General features: G+C 42.8%; 2 protein-coding genes across 6 annotated transcripts in view; one reads left to right on the top strand and one right to left on the bottom strand.

Annotated features, from left to right (window-relative positions):
- Window positions 1-6662, top strand: part of TSTD2 (thiosulfate sulfurtransferase like domain containing 2) — a 29810-nt gene extending 23148 nt beyond the window's left edge. Inside the window, exons 6-10 of one of the 2 annotated variants that reach the window (XM_085845894.1) lie at window positions 1820-1925; window positions 2035-2150; window positions 4169-4327; window positions 5384-5522; window positions 5626-6662. In XM_085845894.1, the coding sequence (XP_085702020.1) occupies window positions 1820-1925; window positions 2035-2150; window positions 4169-4327; window positions 5384-5522; window positions 5626-5933 (828 nt within the window). In that variant the 3' untranslated portion in view covers window positions 5934-6662. The remainder of the gene's footprint in view (window positions 1-1819; window positions 1926-2034; window positions 2151-4168; window positions 4328-5383; window positions 5523-5625) is intronic. The other variant, XM_085845895.1, reaches the window with a different exon arrangement.
- On the bottom strand, window positions 6541-22092 carry TMOD1 (tropomodulin 1). Of its 4 annotated transcripts, none has more exons than XM_085845896.1 (10): window positions 21948-22091; window positions 21651-21789; window positions 21294-21450; window positions 18051-18230; window positions 13870-13959; window positions 12016-12146; window positions 11764-11871; window positions 11242-11385; window positions 8026-8170; window positions 6541-7074 (listed from the first exon to the last, which is right to left on the bottom strand). In XM_085845896.1, the coding sequence occupies exons 2-10, from the start codon at window positions 21768-21770 to the stop codon at window positions 7037-7039; spliced, it is 1113 nt and encodes a 370-aa protein (XP_085702022.1). In that variant the 5' UTR covers window positions 21771-21789; window positions 21948-22091; the 3' UTR covers window positions 6541-7036. The 4 variants fall into 4 exon arrangements, with proteins under 4 accessions (XP_085702022.1, XP_085702023.1, XP_085702024.1 ...); XM_085845897.1 differs by having other exon boundaries at window positions 21651-21786; window positions 21948-22076; XM_085845898.1 differs by lacking the exon at window positions 8026-8170 and having other exon boundaries at window positions 21948-22092.
- Window positions 22093-22753: the final 661 nt, after the last annotated feature.

Raw genomic sequence — 22753 nt, 5'->3', positions numbered from 1 at the left:
AATCTCTGTTCTTTTTCTTGCTGTTATTAATTTTAAGTAAATTGCTATCCTGCAATGTCCTTTCCCATGTATGTGATGTATGCGAAAGGTCATCCATGAACCTTTGACGATGTTGGGGGAATGGGTGGGGGCATTATTTTATTTACTTTTTTTTTACGTTGTTTAATATCATTGATTCACAACAGGGAAATGAATCGACATCTGATATTTCTTTAAACAATCGGCCGAATAAATATATAAATTTCTACCTCTTCTCCCACCTGGAATCTCCTCCCTGAATCTGTCCAGTTGTGTTCTTCCCTCGACTCCTTTGAAATGTGAGCCATCGCCATCTCGTGATTTTCCTTTTTTATTCCTCATATTTTTTCCTTTATTTTTACTCTCACTATAACTCTCTTCTCCAGTCCTCCTGTCATCCTTTCCATATTTACACTGTTTTCTTTAGCTAATACTTGAGTTTTGAAATGATGTGTGAATGTTAAATGAGACCTTTTACATATGTGCTGTGTGCGCATTTACACTGACTTGGTTCTGCTTGCCGGGCACTTTTAACCTGCCGTTGCAAGTGCAAATTCTGTAATTCAAATCATCTTTTAAACATAACTTTCAACATGCAGACAAAAGGGTGGCAATTTCAAAATGGTTATCCATAATTGCGCTGTTCTTGAATGCAGATCGGACTCACGGAAATATCCGTCTGAGTGAGAGGTGTCAAGTTCGTACCATTTGCTATTTCCTATTAATACAAGCTAGCAGAAGGATGTGGTTATAACACACACACACACACACACACACACACACACACACACACACACACACACACACACACACACACACACACACACACACACACACACACACACACACACAAACACACACACACAAAAGGACATTTTTCATTTTACCAATAGATGTAAAAATATAGTACAAGTGTAATTTCTCTTATGGCTCCAAAACCAAACAATATATATATATATATATATATATATATATATATATATATATATATATATATATATATATATATATATATGTCGCCACTCGTCGTTCCCACCTTCCAACATGATTAGTAGTAAATATCATCATTTTAAAGTTGCCCTGTGCAGCCCCATATATGCCCTTCTCGTCGGTGTTCAGAAGCACCGAATCCAGATACATAGTCCATTTACTGGTAGTGGTCCGACGGGGGTTTTGTGGAGCGCACTCACATCTAAATGGGCCTTGCACTGACCCAAATGGTCTGGAGTTTGTACTCCAAGCAGCTGCCCGTTTGGTGAGCTGATAAAGTTCTCAAACTCCTTCATTGTGCAGAGGCACAGCCCTTTCTTTCAAGTACCTTTCCAAGTATTTTTTTTTTAATCTTATTTGAGAAGCTTTGTGAGCCATTTCAGGTAATGATCCTCATCCCGGACACACAATATATTTTATTTCACCCCGAACACAGCAGTTTCCAGGACTTTCTGCACATGTGCACTGAGCATTTTGGGGCGGATTATGTCCTTTTGAAATTTGCGTATTATTACCCTGTTAACTTTGTCTTGTCCATATGTCCTTACTTATGTTTCCTGTCTATCCATTTCATGCCTTATTACCCACTACTTGTCAGACAGTTCCCCTTTGCTTCATTGTTGTCAACCTCTCACCCCTCTGTTGTTCAGCTTTTCCATCAAGCTCGAATTCCATAGGTAACTTTTTTGTTGTTGTTCAGAAATTTTTTTATGTCTTCCTTTCTGTCACGACAGATGACCTTGATGTAAATGCTTTGTACACACCAGAAAGCAGATACAACAAAGTGTAATACCCATGGATTGTCTTGTAGAGAAGTGCTGGAGGAGCAGAATGTTTCCCAGAGCTGCGTGTTGGAGTTTATCAAGAACTAGTTCCCCTTGGCATCGACCCCTGCCTGGTTTCCTTCAAAGACGCCGGTGAGACCTCACCCAGTCACACAATTCCAGCTTTTGAAGACTTATTTGCTGGTCAATGTCCACCTAAATGTGATGCCCATCGTGCGACCCTTTGCTTCTCCCCCAAAAGGGCCCTACCTTACCCCAGTGGAGTTCCACGAGGAGGTAGCACGGCTGCTGGAGGCACCAAAGGGCTCTAACGCACCACTTCTTCTGGATTGTCGTAATTTTTACGAGAGCATGATCGTGAGTGCTAGCTATGCGTGATTGTTGAGTTGCTTATCGGTCAAGTTGCACGTCGGCAGTCAAGTTAATTTTTTTTAATTTTTCTTTTCTTTTTGAGGCATATTGCTTCATGAAGCTTTGATTGGTTAATTTTAGAGTTATAATCACAGGTCTCAGTCATAGAGACCAAACCTGCACCTGTGGTGTATTAAATTGAGAACGCTGCATGGAGAGTGGTGGGATAGAGGGATGCAGTGTCAAAGTAGGCTGGTGGGATAGCCTGGAGGTCCACCCACTGACCTCTAAGCTGTCTAGCCTGGGTTTGAATTTCAGCCCAGCTATAAACTCTAATTCCGGTGTTTCACGGGCAGAGCGATACATCAATGTGTGCCAACTCTCGGATGGACGTTAAATTGAGCATCTATCCTGGCATTACGTGGTGGACGTTAAAGATCCCATGGTGTTCTTCGTGAAGAGTAGGCAAGCTATCACTGGCAACGTGAACAAATTCCAAAAATTCCTGCCTTGACTTCCTGAGATGGAGTGGCAACCCGCCCAGAATTGTTGGTTGCCTAGTAACTGCTTGGATAGCACCAATGCTCTGCATGGGTAGCATGGTACATGGTACATGATGATAAGTATAATGGTAATGCTGTTTTATATATGCAGTGCCTTCAGAAAGTATTCACACCCTTCGACTTTTGTCACATTTTGTTGTTACAGCCTGAATTTAAAAAGAAATAAATTTAAATTTTTTTTGGTCACCGATCTACACAAAATATCCGATAATGACAAAGTTTTGGATCATTGTTCTGCTGAATTGTGCATCTCTTACCCAGTTTCATATTCATGGCCGACTCGAGCAGATTTTCATCAAGGATTCTCACTGTACTTTTCACCGTCCATTTCCCTTCTATCCTGACAAGCTTGGCAGTCCCTGCTGATGAAAAGCAGCCCCATAACATGATGCTGCCACCACCATGCTGGACAGCAGGGATGGTGTTGACTGGGTGATGTGCAGTGTTAGGCTTGCGTCAGACGTAACGCTTCGGATTGAGACCAAAAAGTTCAATTTTTGTCTCGTCTGATCACAAAACCTTTCTCGACATGTCTGCAGTATCATTAAGATGCTTTTTCGCAAACTCCTTTTGAGCTTTTTTGATGCGTCTTTTTCAGTCATGGCTTCTTTCTTGCCACCTGTCCATGGAGGCTAACTTTACGAAGGGAACGGGATATTGTTGATTGATGAACACTGACCCCCATCTCGGACATATAGCCTTGCAGATTTTCAGTCATTGTTGGATTTAGAGTGACATCCCGAACCAGTTTCCTGCTTGCCCGGCTGATGAGTTTGGATGGGCGACCTGATCTGGGTAGAGTCTGGGTGGTATGATACGTCTTGCACTTCTTCATGATGGATTTCACCGTACTTAAAGGGATAATGAGTGACTTTGAAATATTTGTTTAACCCTCTCCTGAACGCGGTGCTTCTCCATCACTTTATGTCTTAGTTCTTTGGAAAGATCCTTGGTCTTCATGTTTGCCTTGTTCTTGTTGGTTGACCAAGTGATTTGCACCTTAAGACTCCTTAGATAAATGGGAGAGATTAATTTTTAAGCGACACCACCGATTACATCCAGGTGAAATCTATCACACTTATTTTGTGACCTTTCAAACAAATAATTTGCTGCTGTAGTGGTTTAGGGTTAATTAGGCAAAGGGTTTTGAATACTCACACAACTGAGAATCGTCTGATTTTCTCTGTTAATTCTCTCGAGAAATACCGTTTATTTATTTCATTTTGGTAACATTTCTGAAGGACCTGAAAGGTAAAGTTGAATTCAGAGCTCTGCACAACTTTTGTGAAACACATTGTAAGATTTCTGGTGTTAATTTATATATCTGCAAAAGCCCTTTTTTGTTTCATTTAATGTTATTGTTCATTAATTAGACTCGTATTTCTGTTTGCTTACCTTTCTGCCATACTCTTCACTCCACCCACCCCAACTCCCCCAACTTCCTCCAACTGCCCCCACCAGGGCCGTTTCCTCGGGAGCGTGACTCCAAACATCCGCAAGTTCAGTTACTTCCCGGAATATGTGGAGAAGAACCTGGCGCTATTTCGCTCACGTCGTGTTCTAATGTACTGCACAGGAGGAATCCGCTGCGAGCGTGCTTCAGCCTTCCTTCGCAGCAAGGTTCTCTAAATCTGTTTATGATGAGCCGGGCATAAGTAATGATTTTTTTTTTCCTTCCATAGTAAAAAATAAAAATATGTCTCCACTCACCCAAATGAGTACACAAGCAGACACTGAGTTATGAAGCTAATCAGACCAAGCTGATGTGATTTAAATGTAATTGCATTGAAAATGAGTTGGGCCAAAACAATGGGGATCATCTCCTGTGGCCTTCTTTCCATCCTAGTGCATGGCATGACATCAGTCATCTTCTTTCAGATGTAGCACAAGCCTGTCTGGTATCACTGATTGGCCAGGATGCCAGCGATCGCTCACCGACTCTTCACAAAGACCACTGGGATATTTAACGTCCACCGACTAATACTGGCAGATGGGACTCCCGTTTAACGTCCATCTGAGTGACGGCCGACGAAACGGTTTAAAACATGTTGATGAATCATCCTGCCTATGAAACACCAGGATGACAGTTTATAACTGGGTCGGGATTCAATATCAGGCTACACTGCTTAGAGGTGAACGTGCGAACCTCCAGGCCATCCTAGCAGCCCTATGACACCAGTAATGACCTGCATTCCCGATTCCACTGACTGTTGTTCTGTTAATGCTGGAGGAAATTCTACCATCATTCCTTAGTCCCTATTCTGGGTTTTTTTTAACTTGCATTGTTGATCTGCAAATGAATCGGCCCACCAAACTATTCCAGAAGGTGGAGCTTTCACTTCATTATGATACCAATACAAAAGGAGTGACAGAGTGGTTGAAAGTGAGCATTGCTATGGATGGTTGTGAGTTTGCAATGGGATTTGTACTTTAAACACATAACATGGTCTCATTGAAGGTCTTTATCTGCTTTGAGGTTCACATACTCAAACCTCAGGTCTGAGTGTGCATGATATGGAGGTGTCCAAACTGATCAGTTAAAAACAGAAAAGGTACACGAGTAAAAATTCTCAGGATATTCCTTGAGCTCTTAGTAAGCAATGAGCACAACTTTTTGGCAAAAATAATAACAGATGGCCTGAAACCCCAGGTTTTTATTAGACATTCCTTTAACAGGGTGTTTGCACTGAGGTGTGGCAGCTCCATGGAGGGATCCATCGGTACTTGGACGTTTTCCCCAATGGGTTTTTCTGTGGAAAGCTGTTTGTGTTCGATGAACGTTATGCCATTGCAAGCAACGGCCGAGTTATTGGAGGTACGTTTGCACCACTAACCCTGATGTCAACTGCCATTGTACTAACTGTTGCACCATCCTGAAATCTCCCTGCTCCTGATTCCACCTCTGATCTTCTTGACAGCCTGCAACCACTGCAAAAAGCCCTGGGATCAGTACAATCTGTGCACAACTCCAGGTTGCCGCCAGCTGGTTCTCGCCTGCACGAGCTGCCAGACCGAAGGCCACACAGTGTGTTGCGGTGTGTGCTGGGCCAAAGATGCCAGCCCAGCTTTGCTGAACGGAGAGCACATTCGGGAAGAGTGCGAGTGCACGAAGGGCAGGGAGAGGGTTCCTCTGGAGCCCGAAGGGGGGACATCACTGTGGTCGGATGAATTGCTACTGAAACAAATAACTGAAACTACTCCTTTTCAGGAGGGCAGTTTCAAATGATATTTTTTTTAACCATTCTTTTATTATTTCGTTTGTAGCCTATGGCTGCTTCTTGCAGCTGTGCCACTGATGCAGTGCCCCCTGTTTCCAGTAAGCTGGTACTCATTTTGCCAACCTCAGAAGGATGACAGGTTGATTCCACCCACCTGGTGTTATCCAACAGCATGACCGGGGCTCTAATTCAACACTTAAAGATCTTAAGCCAGCCACCTTAACCATTAAGCCAATACCAGGTTTAAAATCTTTGTAGTGTGGTTTATTGCCCTTTGATTTTACTCCTCATTTAACAACTTCTTATTTCATGTGCAGCACAAAGCTGTGCTGTGGCATCATGGACTGAGCGTGTGGCTGTGCCGCTGATGCAATTCACTCTGTATGTTTGGGCAGGAATCTGTAATTGGGCCAGTAAGCTGGTGATAGCTTGCCTACTCTTCACAAAGGACACCGTGGGATCTTTAACGTCCACCAACTAATGCCGGCAGACAGGATCCCCAGTTTAATGTCCATCCGAGGGACGGCCACACACATTGATGAATCACCCTGCTTGTAAAACACCATGACGACAGTTTCCATAGCTGCTCAGACAAATAATGGGCATTGAAGCAAGTGACTGAAAGTGTTTTTTTATTTTTAAAAGAAAAGTTGTTTCATCGTCATTTTTCATTCATAGACTCAAAAACTCTGCTTGATGGATAATAATCAGTGATAATAAAAAGTTTCTGGAGAGGCTGAACGTGGTTTGATGTTGCACTAGTGCACGCACTGCATTGCAAGTACATACTGTGGGGGCTTTGGAACACGTGATTTACACTTGCAAGCATTATAAAAAGAATCTTTTCAACATCCTCCACCATCCTTTGGGGAAAAAGAAAAACTAAGGTGACGTCACGTTTTACAAATCTAACCCTTCAATCCCCACCTCTTAAAATCGCACCTCGAACGAGTCTTGGATTAAATTGGTGAGTTTTGCTTAATGCTCGTACTGATTGAGTCTCGGTCTTCCTGTTTGAACCAATGAAGGTTCTTGATTCTTCACCTTCATCATTCACCTGTGGAACTATGTTGTGTTGGGTAAGTGAGGTTTGGTGCAGTAACTCTCAAAATCATGCCTTTGTGAACTTCTCCAGGCGTTTCTTTCTCACTGTAGGGAAGAGACAGGTCATCCATCATTTCTTGTTGGATGACAATTTCACCCTTTTGCAATAAAACTGCTTTTCTTAGAGCATGTTGACAAAAGTGTTCACCTGTTACCGAAGCTTTAATTTCAAGCAGACATCTTATAACCAAGATAGGCCCAGTCGTCAATCTAAATGGTTTTACAATGATTGGCTTTTGAGTCCTTGTTATAATTTGGCTTCTTTTTAGAAGCTGATTTTATTATAGTTCATATTAACTTTATTACCTCCGCTACCGAAAGTGAACAGAGGTTGTGTTTTCACTCCTGTATATCTGTTTGTCCGTCTTTGAGCAGGATATCTCAAAAAGTTGTGGAGGGATTCAGCCGAAACTTGGTGGGCAGGTTGTGTGTGACGAGGACAAATTCGATTTTTGTGAAGATCCAAATTCAGATACGATCATTTTTTTTTAAGTGATTATTCACCATTGAAAGACGGGTCTAAAAATGATATGTGTAGCACAATATCTCAAAACGTTATGGAGAGATTCGGATGAAACTTGGTGGATGGGAGTTGGGTAGGTGACAAAAACAAGCCGAATCAGATCCGAATCCCAGGTCTGGCGTATCAGTGGGTACAAAATGTAAACTGTTCAGCCTGGTGGAGGTAATAACTCTAACAAGTGCTGTTATAGTTTCCTTGTGGGATTTGCTTCCCACGTGATCAGTATGGATGTTTCAACCCACGATGAAGATGTTTACATTGAGAAGAAACAGTCTTCATATTTTATGTATCACCAACATATTTGTCGAAGAGATCACATCACGAGTCACCTGAGCATCATTTTGCATGAAAAATCATTGGGAAGTACAATTGTAATAAGCTTCAGCACAAATGCAGCTTAATTTGATGGAAAACTGCAGCTATCCAGGGATATTCATGCGGCAAAACACTTAAATCCCTTTCCTGAGACGTACCAAGGTCGTTATTTCTTGTGATGGCATTCGTTACACGGCTTCGAGGTCCTGGTGAGGAGAATTGGTAACCAAAACGCAGCAAGGATTTGTTTCCTTCCACCATGGCAGCCATCTCCATCTCGACACGGTTTCCTAGTTGCTGCCGCTGTAACAATTTCATGTGTACATGAGACTTACTTTTTCACTTTTTGCATTGCATTTCCCAAAACAGGTCACTTCTTCAGGTCAGGTATGGGCGCATGCACCAGAGCAGCGTGTCGCTGCGTCCACTTTCTGCCGGTACTCCAGGGGCCTCCGTCTAGCCATCCCCCAGGCAAATGCCTGGCCCCTCCCCGTCTCCTTGAGATGCTGATCAATCTGCTGCAACTACGAGGCATGTGGTCAGCCCACTGGCCTCCTCCACTCACGAGGCTCCCTCACTGAAAGAAACTGGTGAGCAGGATCAGCGTCAGGAAAATGAGCCACATGTCCATACAGCTGCAGCTCACACTCACAGACTATGCAGGTAACAAATCGCATTTGAGTCTCTCTAAGCTACTGCTCGTTGGACACAAAGTCTGGCCAGCGATAGCCAAGGATTCTCCGAAGAGACCTGGTACCAAAGGAATTAAGTCTCCATCTCAGGTCCTTGGTCAGAGTTCAAGTCTCACACCCAAAGAGCAAGACTGGAAGCACCAAGGACCTGAAGGCTCGGACTTTCATCCTCCCGCATACGTACGGGCAGTGCCACACCCCATGATACAGTGAATCCATGACTCCCCAGGCCCGACCCAGATGTATATTGACCTCTGGCTCACAGCCAGCAGAGACATGAATATCACTGCCAAGGAAAGGGAATCTCTCCGTGACCGCCACATCCTCACCACAAACAGATTCAGACAAGATAGCAGCATCCAATATGTCATTGAAAGCCTGGATCTCAATTTTGACCCAGGAAACCCATAATCCCAGTGGCTCAGACTCCTCATTCAGCACCTTGAGGGCCCCCAAAAGGATCTCCAGTCTCCGCAAAGATGACTGCATCATCTGCGAAATCAAGGTCAGAGATCTTGGTATTCACAAATGACGCACAGCAGCTTGATCTCTCTGACATCCTCCCCAGAATCCATTCCATTCAAGCACTGAAAAGTGTGGGGGCCAGTACACACCCCTAATGAACTCCAGTAACAACGAGAAATACGTCGGAGATGGTATCACCACATCTCACAGCACTCTCAGTACCAGAGTAGAGTTCAGACATCAGATTGATCATTTGTGGTGGCACCCCACGAAGACCAAGAATCTTCCAGAGGGCATCTCGATTCTTTGAATCGAACGCTTTGCAGAGATCAACATAGACTGCAAGCAGCCCATGCCAGAACTCACGCCTGCGTTTGGCAAGGACCCGAAGGGCAAGGATACGGTCAATCGTTAACCTCTTTGGTGTGAAGCCTGATTGCTCTAGGTGCTGGTGCTCAAGCAGATGGTGGCGAACCCGATCAATAATTATCCAAGCAAAGACTGTGCCCCGCATTGAGAGCAGCGTCACCCTCAGTCGTTGTTGCATTGTTGCAATCAACCTTCCTTTTCCAGAAAGGGACAACAAGGCCCCTCTTCCAGTCAGTTGGGATGATGCCTGTGTCCCAGGCAGAGCACATAACTGCATGCAACAACATGAGTGCCGAATTTCCACCAATTTTGAGAAGTTCAGCATGGATGCCACAGATCCCAGGAGCGTTACCCCATTTCAACCAGTTCACCACAGCTTGTTTCCACAAACAAAGGTGGATCACAGTTGATTGGAGGGTCAGCAATGGGGATAGTTACACCCCTGACATGCAATTCAACATCTGGTGGATCAGCCTGGTGCAGCCGCTCAAAGTAACCGGCCCAGCGGGCCTTCACTTCGGACTCCTCTGTCAAGAGCCTACCACCCTCTGCTCTAACTGCAGTACACGGAGGGACGGGCTTGGAGGAACGCAATGCCCGAATTCCCCTGTAAACAGGATGAGAATTATTTGACCACAGGTGGTGCTCTACCCCCTCACAGATTCCTCGCACATAGGCCTCCTTGTCCACCCTCAGCGCACATACAGTTTTACGCCTCAACTACCTTAACAGCAAAGTTCTGCCATTAGGCCTGGCCCTGCGACTCTGGTCAATGGTATCCAGTGTCCCTTGAGAGAAAATTCTTCTTCACCCTCCGGTGAGTACCAAGACATCCACAGGCAAGATCAACGATGGTGGTCTCGAAGGCACTCCACAACTCTTCAGAATTCCCCAATGAACCACCCTCCCCCCTCCCCCCAAATCCCCACTTAGCCTGTTCACAAACTCCTCAGCTACCCTCTCATTCTTGAGCTTGCCAACATCCAGTGGAGGATGGAATGGTACCATTCTCCCAGATTTAAGCTGTAACTTCAGAGTTGCTACAACAAGCCTGTGGTCAGGATTGAGGAACTGAGCACTCTGGTAGACCCTGCAGTTCTGGATCATCCCCCAGTGACCATCAATGTGCACATGGTCAATCCCCTTTGCCACACCACCAGCGTTGGGATATCAAGTCCAGTGATGAGCCTGTGGGCGCTGAACCCATGAACCGGCCACCCCAAGTCCATGATTTCTTGCAAAGTCAATTAACTTAGTGCTATTCTGGTTCATAGTTCCAGACCCATCGGGACCAACACATGCCTTATTACCATCCCTATCAGTTCCAGTCTGCATTGAAATTCCCCAACAAGAAGAGCATCTCGCCTGGGGCACTCATCAACCACAGACTCAAGCGTGGCATAGAATGCATCCTTTATAGTGAGATCACTCGCCTAGTCTAAACATATACACAGACGAGGGAAACGACTCCCAAGGAATGACGAATCCTTCGTCTCATAATACGCTGCACAGGAGGCACTCTTACCGAGTGGGTTTTCAAATTTCTCCCAAGGTTTTCTTGGGTTTTACAATGTCTGGAGTGCAAATCCTGCCACCAACCTCCAAAAAAAAAAAGTAACCCAACTGCAGGAGGACATCTGCAGACACATGGATACGATATATGTATGGCCGTTGGCTCACAAGGAGCTTCTCGGCCCTTTGACAGGTTTTGTTTTTAATCCTGCTGGGTGTCCATATTTGTTCCAGCCATTTCAGACGTCCATGAAGAACGTTTGCCTTCTTATTTCAAAAGGTTCACCCTTTGCATTGGTGAAGGTGGAAACCTTTTGACTTTTGCAATGGATGTACCTGGTTATCCAGCTTGAGTTCAGTGAGACAGTCGTTCTCCTTGAGAGCTTCGACAATTGCCAACACCCCAGGAGCCGTTAAACAGTTGGACTCGATGTTTAGGCTCTTCAAAACTCCATTCACCTTCAACATGTCAGCTAAAGCCTGCACACCCATACATATGCTCAAGAACAATTCTTCAGGGCTTCAAGATAGCTATTCACCACCACCTCAGGTCATCCCCCATCCATGCTCATGATCTCTTCTACCATAAATGACCCCATTCCCAAACACTCATTTTTTCCAGGTTATCATGATCCCCCCTCCCCCCCCTTTCTCTCCCTCCCCTTGATCTCACTCTCATCTTTCCTCTGCTGTTGATGTTTCCCTTTTTCCATTTGGTTCCCTTCCATTCTGCTCTTGCTATTCCACAAAGCTTGACTATGTATACAAAAAAATGCCCTTATGTTGCTTCAATATGACATTAGTATGAGAATGCATTTGGGAACAAGCACTCTGAATGTAGTTATCATTAAGACTTACCAAAGCTACACTGTCGTTACAGCATGTGCCAACTAAGCTGAACTTCTCCACATGACCATTTGACTTTAGGACTTCTGCAATCTCAATCAGTGTGGACATGGAGATGTCCTGGAGGGATTTGCAGTGGAACGTGATGGTTTTGAAAGAAATGCAAAGTTTTATTCAGGGTTAGGAATTGGACTCAATTATCACATCAGACTTTTTAGACGTTTGTAGAAGATACTTTGTCGTGAACAATGCACGCCGTCATACCGCAATGTTGTTGAGATTGACTTGAGTTAAATTCTGATCGTTTTTTCGTATACGCTGCAGGCTCTGCTCCACATCAGTGGGATTTGGGGGCTCCTCCGGGAAGACTTTGCATTCATCAGGGTGGACAACACCTGGATACCCAAGGAGGGTGGTGGACGGAGTGATGCAAGCTTTAATAATTTGCAATTCACCAACATTCTCTTTCGGAAATGAAACGTGATGGTGGCTGGAAAAGTTAGTGGGGGTGAGGTAAGAGGAGGTGGTAAAAGGGTGCTCCATATTTATTTCATAGTTGATATATTATGATGTGTTACTGTTTTTATTCACAACATAAAACAACCTCTGGAACATAGGTGATGAGACAAAAAAAAAAAAAAACATTTCACCAGGGGTGACAAGACATATGGACAAGAAAGTACATTCTGACACTTATACGAGAAGATAGAACATTCATTTCCTGTAAAAATTGCACCGAGAATCCAATATCACATATATTCATCATAATGACCTCACAATTCGACGTCGTGAAAGACTAATTTTATGCTAAAGCAACAGTTTCGTTCAGAAATAAAGCATAAACAATGTTTTAAAAACCACTTTCGTATATTGAGGACGTGTACAAATTAAGGTTCACAAAGATCTAAGGTCACCTACCAAAGGTTCAATGACCAGTCTTGGAGCATCCATGGATGATGTCACTCATAACTATTCTCGTAAATGGAATATTTAGCTTCAAGTATTCTTACTGGGAGATGCATCATCACCCTCCCTCCTCCCTGCGTCCCACCCCACAACCCCCTCCAAAGCCAGCTTGGTGGTGGAATGGGTAAAGCCTTGTTGCGTCGGCCCTCACTCGTGTGGATCTAATTCCCATGAACTGCTCAGTATAAATTTTCTAATCCTGGGACTGAGTAGAAGCATAACTAGGAATGGTTCTTAGCTATGCATTATTCACGACTTTTGTTGAGCACCCCATTGCTTTAAGAAATTGCAGATAGGGATCTTCTGCCACCACCATCCCAATGGTGGATCTGTATCTGGTGTCGATTGCATCATCATTCGTTTTATGTATTTAATTAATTTGTTTCCCCATTGGTAATCCAACTGAGATACTCAACGGAAAGCGGCAACTCCACATTCAGTCCAGTTGGTCATGGGACAGGTTGGCAAGTAGTTCATGAAAGACAATATGTAGTCATCTGATTTGAGATATTTCCTTAAAATTCATACCGAGAAAAGATAACCACGACTATCTACATAATTGACCATCCCTTTCACCACCAACATACCATGTCTCCTCTTTGGCCTTCAAAGCTAGCCATTGACTGAGCAGCCTCTGTCATGCCAAGTCTTTCTTTGGCAAATCCAAAACTCTAACATTAGGCCTTCATTCACAGCTCGATGGAGTTGTGTTCTTTGGGCTGGCACCCCTGCGTCACATCTTTAACATTTTGATGCTTAGGAGACGAAGGCCCATAAAATCATCGGAATGACGAATGTCCCATGTTGAAACTCAATATCTGGGTTGGTGACATCACTGACATGTCTGTCTTCGACTGCCTCCTTTCTGGTCTTGCACTCTCCCTCAAACCACCTTTCCCTCTTTTGTTCTTGTGCTATTTCATCCTCCATTTCTCCTTCTTCGTATTTCAACCCCTTTCTTGCTTTGTCTGAGTTTGTAAACAACATGTTCACTCCTGGTGTCCCCTGCCCCCCCACCACCACCACCACCCCTCCCATTGCTCTCATTCTTCCCCTCGCCTATTCTTCCTCCAAGTGGTCATTTTGTGTATCTATTGTACTCCCCATTCCCAGGTTTGTAAAAGAAAATCCAAGGGAAAGTAATAAACTCACTGTTTAGACCTTCCTTGTTGACAATGGCATTGCTTGACAAGGCCTTGTAATACTGTTTGTTGCTCATCAATGTGTGCATTCCAAGTATAGCTGCAAACAAACAAACACTCATCAGTGTGTGTGTGTGTGTGTGTGTGTGTGTGTGTGTGTGTGTGTGTGTGTGTGTGTGTGTGTGTGTGTGTGTGTGTGTGTGTGTGTGTGTGTGTGTGTGTGTGTGTGTGTGTGTGTGTGTGTGTGTGTGTGTGTGTGTGTGTGTGTGTGTGTGTGTGTGTGTGTGTGTGTGTGTGTGTGTGTGTTATTTATATATATATATATATATATATATATATATATATATATATATATATATATATATATATATATATATATACTAGTACATGCCCGTATAAAAAAAATAAAAAAATATTCAAACCGCGAGCAAGAAACAACCACACAGGCCGTTTCTTCGCTCTAGCGTGCCCATACGTGCGTGGCCCGGAAGTTCGCATATCGCAGTTACGATTATTCGCAATTTAGTTTTCATGCCCAAATATTCAATTAGCGCCAACGTATTTTGCCTTTTCGCAATGTCATCGCAAGGAAAGAAGAGAAGAGAAAAAAAATTACTTCCTGGTTCGGAGCACACCAGCTCACTCTGATGTTACCGAAATTTATGCACCGTCTAATATGAAAACGATCATAACTTGGGGCATTGTGTTTATCTATAAATGCGCATAAGAAATCGAGAAATTATTAGAATACACGAAGTCATCACTCTCCGGAAGCCCGTACGTTGTAATCCGTAATGGGGAACGTGGCTGAGCTTCCCTTCCCCCATCGGCCACGCCCACGCAACAACGTGTCTTGTCATTGGTTTGGTAAATAAATGGCCATAACTTGGGAATCACTTGTCCGATTAATATCAAACCTTGAAAAGGCACATCCTCAGGTCCCCAGCAATATACCTGGCAAGTTTCAATTAGATCGGACCAGTGGTTGTCGAGAAACACACAGACACAGAGATTGCTGGAATTATATATATATATATATATATATATATATATATATATATATATATATATATATGTATATATATATATATATATATGTATATATATATATATATGTATATATATATATATATATATATATATATGTATATATATATATATATATATATATATATATATATATATTTATAAATACATATGTATGTAGTTGTATTTTGGGTCTGTCCATCGATATAATTGGCCACACTGTAATAACCCCATCATATTTCATACCGTTGGAATCCTCTTGGCAAATTGAGATGCAAGAAAACATTTTCAAACCGAGAGAGTCGGGGGTTCAGGGTGGGTGGAAGACCCCAATTCTCTTTCTGTAAATGTATCAACATAGCACTATGTGGTGCTGTGTTGGTGGAGACCTATCCCAACAGACTCACAGCTGTTATTGCTATCAAAGGTGCTTCCACCAAGTATTAACTCATGGGGGTGGACACTTATCCAACCAAGATATTCTAGTTTTGTATTTTTATGAATTTTCTGAAATTTGTAGAATTTGTTTTTCACTTGCAAGTTGTGGTTTATGATGTGTAAATAAAGGTGGAAAAGTCTGATTTTATGCAATTTAATTCCAGGCTATTAGACAACAAAAGATGAAAATTTTGAAAAGGGCTGTACACTTTTTATAGGCACTGTATGCACATCATTTTGTTTCATGATGCGATCAAAGATGCCTGATTGGTGGCCATTTTAGTTGTCAAAAAAATACAAAAACCCCTTGTCGAACACGTCCTCAACCATTTCTCAGACGTGCATTCACCGATGTTGTTCAAACTTGGCACGCAGATAATGAATGATGTCTGACATCAGCACGTCATTTTTTCCCAAGATCAGATCTAAGATGGCCGACTGGTGCCCATTTTGTGACTTAAATGTGTCCTCAACCATTTCTCAGACTTGCATGATTCGATTTTAGTCCAACTTGGCACAAGCACAGTACATGATGGCTCACACGTTCACCTCACTTCATTTTGCGATCTGATCAAAGATCTAATCAAAATGGTCACCAGTCTACCAGACAGGTAGACTGGTGACCATTTTAGTTGGACATAAATATGGGCCAGTATCCCTTTAACTCCTAATTACTAAAATTACTAAAACTAAAAGTTACTAATTACTAAATTAGTAAGTAAGCAGAAAAATTACTAAAACAACGGGGGCTATGACATTTTATGTGTTTTTTACTTATTATTACCTTCACTTTTAAGGAGCATTGACCTTACCCCCATAGTCCAATTATTATCATCGCATCATACTTGGTGGTGTAATGGTTAGAGTGCCTGCTCTGAGTGTGAGAGGTTGGTGGTTTGAATCCTGACCAAGTCATACCAAATAATTTTTAAATGGTAAGTGCTGCTTCCTCACTTGATACTCAGCATTTTAAAAAGATAGAGTATGGACCAACAACCATAAGTTGGCAATGGCCATGCAGGTCATTGGTGGGCCAAATGGTCTCCTGCATCGAAGTTTGTTATTCCTTGTAAAGGATCATCTATTGTTTTGATTTTTATTGTTATTATCCTACCCCCCCCCCCCCCCCCGGAGGGAGGAAGCGGGATATTGTAATCGTCCGGTTTGTTTGTCTGTTTGTTTGTCTGTCTGTTAGCAACTTTACGGCAAAACGGCTTTAGCAAACACTATCAAATTTAATCCACAGGTGTGCAATGAACCTTGGACGAACCCATTTCATTTTGGGTCCAATTGGATCAAAGGTCAAGGTCAAGGTCAAGGTCACGAAAAGAAGAAAATCGTTTTTCGCTCATAACTTCGTCAAAAATGATCTGATTTACTTCAAACTAAGCTTCTAGTGAACCTTATTCTATTTGTCACTTATAATACAACCCATTCCTATAGTGGAAAATGCATATTTGTGAAGATCGGTAGGGTCCGAAGTTTGGGGGTCATGGTCATCGGTCAAAATTACATATTTTCCATTATAGATCAAAAAAGGTTAGGAATATGCGTGTTTACTATGGAAGACGTATATCAAGTCCTTTATTGGCTTTCATTTGACACCATGACCTTACGTGGCCTTGAAAGGTCAAAATCATTTTACGGTCATAACTTCTTCAAAAATGGTTCAATTGACTTCAAACTAAGACTAAAATATTCCTTATTCTATTCCTTATAATCAACATTCAGGTTAAGGATGTATCAAATTTAAATTTCATCCCCAAAATAACTATGCCTTAAATGGGCAGGATTTGTTGTGCCTGGCACCACTTGTTATTATTATTATTATTGTTATTATTATTATTATAGCTTTAATGCAGAGTCCTTAATTTACGAGCATGTTTTGCATGAATGTTTTTACAGCGCGGTGACATCGCGCTGTTATATAATTGGCTATTCTGTCCTGTCTTCTGTCACACTTATGGCCGCGTACGTCCCTTTGATCTGAGGGCTATAAATAGAAATTTGTCCAATGTCACAACTCTTCCCATCATGCAGGCTAATTCACCGTGTCTACATTTAAATTTTATAACTGCAAAATTGTTTCATCATCCTTAACCTAGACTTTTACTGCCCCCAGCCGCGCGATATCGAAGCATTCTCTTCTTGTTTTTCTTTGTTTCTGGTTTTTTTTTTTCCCCTTGTATTGATGTGTAAGAATACAAAGTGCAAACTGCCTCAATTAGCATAATAATAATAATACGACGACTAATAATAATATCATTCCTTTCGTGCTGTAAAGGCACATAAGACTGCCAAGGCAGTTTCATTGGCAAGGAGTACAGTCCTGGACGCGTTACCACTCCGACGCAGGTTACCCCAAATGGTTATTACCCCAGTACACTGGTACTCATTTTGCCAACCTCGGAAGGATGACAGGTTGAGTAAACCCCACCTGGTGTTAATTCAATGGTACACAGAGACTTGAACTCAGGACTCTAAAGTCTCAAGCCAGTCACCTTTAACTGCTAAGTCAACACTGGACTTCTTCATAAGCATACGATTTCAAAAATAAATCCCATTTTTCCACCTTCGGTCGTAAAGATGATTTTAGCTCGTACCTTTCCACGACTATCTGCCGAAAGTGCTGCCACCACCAAAATAACAAATATCTCTTGGTGGATTTCTTTACTTTTTTAAACACTGCAGTAGCTATCATAATTTTGTGAAAGGAGCATTTTCCACCTGCCAGGTCACAGATCTCAGCTTCGCTCGCGTTGGCGAGGGCCTCTTCCAGCTCGGGTTCTAGGTTCACGCCACCCTCCACCTCTTCTGCAGGCAGCTCTGCTCCTGGTTCTGCCATTCTTGAGGCCACATCTCGAGGCACCAGCTTTGCTGCCTGGACCTTTGGAATGTATGGTGTGCCTGTATAACCCAGTTGTGAGATGAAGAGAGGGGAAGACGGTCAGTGGACAGATGATCACTGGAAGAGATGGGTGGAGTGGTAATTCATGGTGCTAATCACGTTACATAATATGTATCCTCACTCTCATGCAAAGAATATTTAGTTATTACCATGGCTCCGACATATTGACAAATCAATTCAACGTTCTGTTAACCAAGAAGAATAATTGGGATGAAATCACTGAAGTTCAGGTCACAGAAACCACACACTTTAGCCAACTCATGATGGTCTGCGGGACCAATTTGAGAAAGCATTTAAGAGAAACACTACTTGTCCTGAGACCTGGCCCACAATGGGCAACTATTTTCTGATACAAGGCACCATGGAAACCATGAATATTTTGGCTAAGTATAATCAGAAAAAGTAGCCAACATAAACATTCCCTCTAAATGATGATATTGTGATGGTTTTTTTTTTAGATCACGGGGAGACGCATACAATATACATTAAGGCACCTGAGTGTAGTTATCTCCAGAGTAGATCGTGTCACTAAATTACCTCTCCCCTGTATCAGTGGAAAGGGAATTTGCATTGTGTTTGTGTAGAAGACCTGATCCCCATTTTGACTCTCCCACACTCTCCCACACTCTCTCACACTCTCCCACACTCTCCCACACTCTCCCACACTCTCTCTCTCTCTCTCTCTCTCTCTCTCTCTCTCTCTCTCTCTCTCTCTCTCTCTCTCTCTCTCTCTCTCTCTCTCTCTCTCTCTCTCATCATCTCTCTCTCTCTCTCTCTCATCATCTCTCTCTCATCATCTCTCTCTCTCTCTCTCTCTCTCTCTCTCTCTCTCTCTCTCTCTCTCTCTCTCTCTCTCTCTCTCTCTCTCTCTCTCTCTCTCTCTCTCTCTCTCTCTCTCTCTCTCTCTCTCTCTCTCTCTCTCTCTCTCTCTCTCTCTCTCTCTCTCTCTCTCTCTCTCTCTCTCTCTCTCTCTCTCTCTCTCTCTCTCTCTCTCTCTCTCTCTCTCTCTCTCTCTCTCTCTCTCTCTCTCTCTCTCTCTCTCTCTCTCTCTCTCTCTCTCTCTCTCTCTCTCTCTCTCTCTCTCTCTCTCTCTCTCTCTCTCTCTCTCTCTCTCTCTCTCTCTCTCTCTCTCTCTCTCTCTCTCTCTCTCCCCCCCCCTCTCTCCCTCTCTCCACAATGCTGCAGCACATTCATACATGCTTTGCAACACACTCCACGAGAAAAACAACAACCAAATCTCACATTTCAAGTCAGTGATACATGTTTAAAAAAAAACACGTCAAGACCCGTCATATGCAGCCGAGCAGGACTAAATATATGCCTCATCCCGCTGTGCCAGGCTTGGAGGAGCAAATGAGTACTGCCTTGAGACAGGGCAGGCCAATGGGAAGGCAAATCCTTGGCTAGACTGAAGAGGAAGCTGCTCTTCCACAACGCCACGACTTCTAAAATTTCAGAGAGAAGGGCAGATCAGGTGAGTTGGTGCATCTGGGATTCAACACGAGCATCTGGTAGGACGAGAGCAAGTTGGTGGCCAGAGGGCTGATGGAGAATGCAATCCAGCAAGATTCTGAGCCAGGAACGGGCAGCCAGTGGATATTTCCCAGACACATTGGCCATGACACACTGATTTACACTAACTTTTTCTTGCTTTCCCTCATATTTTGTTCCCTTTGAGTGCACAGATCATCAACGAGAACCCCTTATCCTTTTAAGGGTTGACTTACTGACTCGCACTTCATGTTGCTTCCTTTAAGACATACGCAGCCACCATCCATACCTCTCCTTACACGTTACAAAACACTATCTACCCTCCTCTTCTTTCTTCCCCTCCCCGCTGTTTCGTTCTGATCAGCCATGAGCCAACGTTCCACTTTTGGGGTTGCTTGGCCATTTTTGGTGATCAGAGTGGAGCGTTGAGAGCACTGTACTGTATCGGGGAGGTCTAATTTTCCGGAAAGATAAAGCAGAGTTAGACGCTGGACCCTGCCTGATTTAAACTTCTTAGATGGTGTCCGTAGTTGCTTAGCAACCAACCATGCCACGGAATTGTCCACGGTTCATCAGCTTACAGGATCGTCAGCCAGATAGTGGGTTCGAGAACACCCTTCATGATCCCGACCGAAACCGAGTCTGCAACAATATACCGTATTCAAAAATGCTACATTGTCAAAATGGATCCTCAGTATGGTTATGTCAACTTACATGCATGGTACTCGTAATATATACATATATATATATATATATATATATATATTCATATATACATATATATATATATATATATATATATATATATATATATACAAATATATATATATATAAATATATATATATATATATATATATATATATATATATATATATATATATATATATGTATATATATATATATGTATATATATATGTATATATATATATGTATATATGAATATATATATATATATATGTATATATATATATGTATATATATATATACATATATATATATATATATTCATATATACATATATATATATACATATATATATACATATATATATATATATACATATATATATATAAATATATATATATATATATATATATATATATATATATATATATATATATAGTAGGCTGGCAGGGTGGCATCGAGATACGCATACTTGCCTCTAAGCTGTCTTGCCTGGGTTTGAATCCCGACCCAGCTATAAACTATCATCCCGGTGTTTCTCAGGCAGGATGATTCATCAATGTGTGTGCCATCCTTCGGATAGACGTTAAACGGGGGGTCTCATCTGCTGACGTTAGTTGGCGGACGTTAAAGATCCCATGGTGTCCTTCGTGAAGAGTTGGCGAGCTATCACCGACACCCTGAACAAATTCTAAATTCCTGCCCAAATATACAGGGGGCACTGTATCAGCAGCACAGCCACACTCTCAGCCAATGATGATACTCTGCGGCCTTACATTGCACACGAAAGATTAAGAGGTACTCATAGATACAGGATATAAATTGAGAGAACGCAAGATTAAAGTATGAAATTACACCACACCACCTTAAAGTCCTTAATTTTCACCTCGTTTTTCCCTGGTGAATGGCACAAGATCTTCATTCTCCTCGGTCTCTAAAGCTTCCTTCTCGAGGAACTGGAGCAGGCTGTCTCGCCGAAAGGGTCCAGTCGGCACCTTCGTGGTCTGGTCTTTTTGCCGGAGGCCAGCGGGCAGGGCAGCGTTCTGTATCGTCGAATCGAGTACGTAAGATGATCGTCATCAGTGGGTCTTACTCGATGAATGTGGATTACAAAAACAAAATCTCCCACGATGTGACCATTGGGCCATGTCCGCCTACGATTTACATTTTATGCTTAACTAGCTCGGTAGACCCACCTGCCGGGTCGTACATTTGAGCGATGCGTGCACACAAATTGATTCACCTTGGGGTCCAGCTCGTCGAGATCTATCTCGAGCTGAGCGATCTCCTCCGGAGTAAGCTTTTCCAGGAGCGCATCGTCGTCCGACTCTCGGCTAGCCTCGCCGGCTTTGCTCAGAGACATGACCGGGTTGGGGTACCTGCTTTCGGACCACAGAGCACAAACTTCACACAAGTTGAGACAATTTCTACCTTATCGGACGTCACGGTTTGAGAATCTGTATTATCCCCATCGGACAAGATTTTCTCATGATATACAGACAACGAAACGTCACGAGGGCGAAAATAACCAGACACTAACAGGTGTCACGGATGCTGGAAACCCAAATGGCTGCCCGTTCCGGGTCCAACCGAAGACCCTCGGAGTGCGGCGGCAAGTGACAGCTGCGACTGCGCTCCCATCTCCATATTGAAATTCCACATTTCTATTTATACGCCCACTATTTAAGGTAACAAAGCATCTATACCATTCCTGGCAGTGTGTTCGACCGTTGAGAGTGCGTTAAAATCAATCAACAAACGTACAAAACGAACGAGTGACCCACGCAGTGGATTAGTGATCGGAGGCAAAGAGTGACTGTGAGTCGGAGGACATCTGGCTGGGAGGATGTGAAAAGTGGGGTACCTTGGGATTAGTACTGGGACCAATATGTTTCATAATTTAGTGGGGTTAAGAAGAGGATTTACTAATCAGCAAATGATGCAAAGCTTGGAGGAAAGGTGGATAACAAGGAGGGAGTTGATCAGATTCAGGAAAGTCGAGATATTTTCATAGATTGGGTGAAAGATTGACAGAAATGGAACAGGATTAAAATTACAACGGCACGGAGTGTAGAGCACATACAGTACCTCCGCCAGGCTGAACAGTTTAAGTTTTCTATCCCACTGATAGGCTGTATCTGGATCCGGACCTTAACCAAAATCTAATCGGCTTGTTTTCGTCACCTAACCAAGTCATTCAACCAAGTTTTCTCAGAACTCACCCACAACCTTTTGAAATATCATGCTACACATAGTTTAAACCCCAATCTCTCAAGGATGAAGAATCACTTTTAAAAAAAATTTAATTCTCCTCTCCGGATCCGGATCCAGACCTTCAGCAAAAAT

The sequence above is a fragment of the Eptatretus burgeri genome, chromosome 11, assembly GCF_056783735.1.
Source record: "Eptatretus burgeri isolate ZD-2024b chromosome 11, Ebu_testis_v1, whole genome shotgun sequence".
NCBI classification, from domain to species: Eukaryota; Metazoa; Chordata; class Myxini; order Myxiniformes; family Myxinidae; genus Eptatretus; species Eptatretus burgeri.
This window is presented reverse-complemented; position numbering and strand designations above follow the sequence as displayed.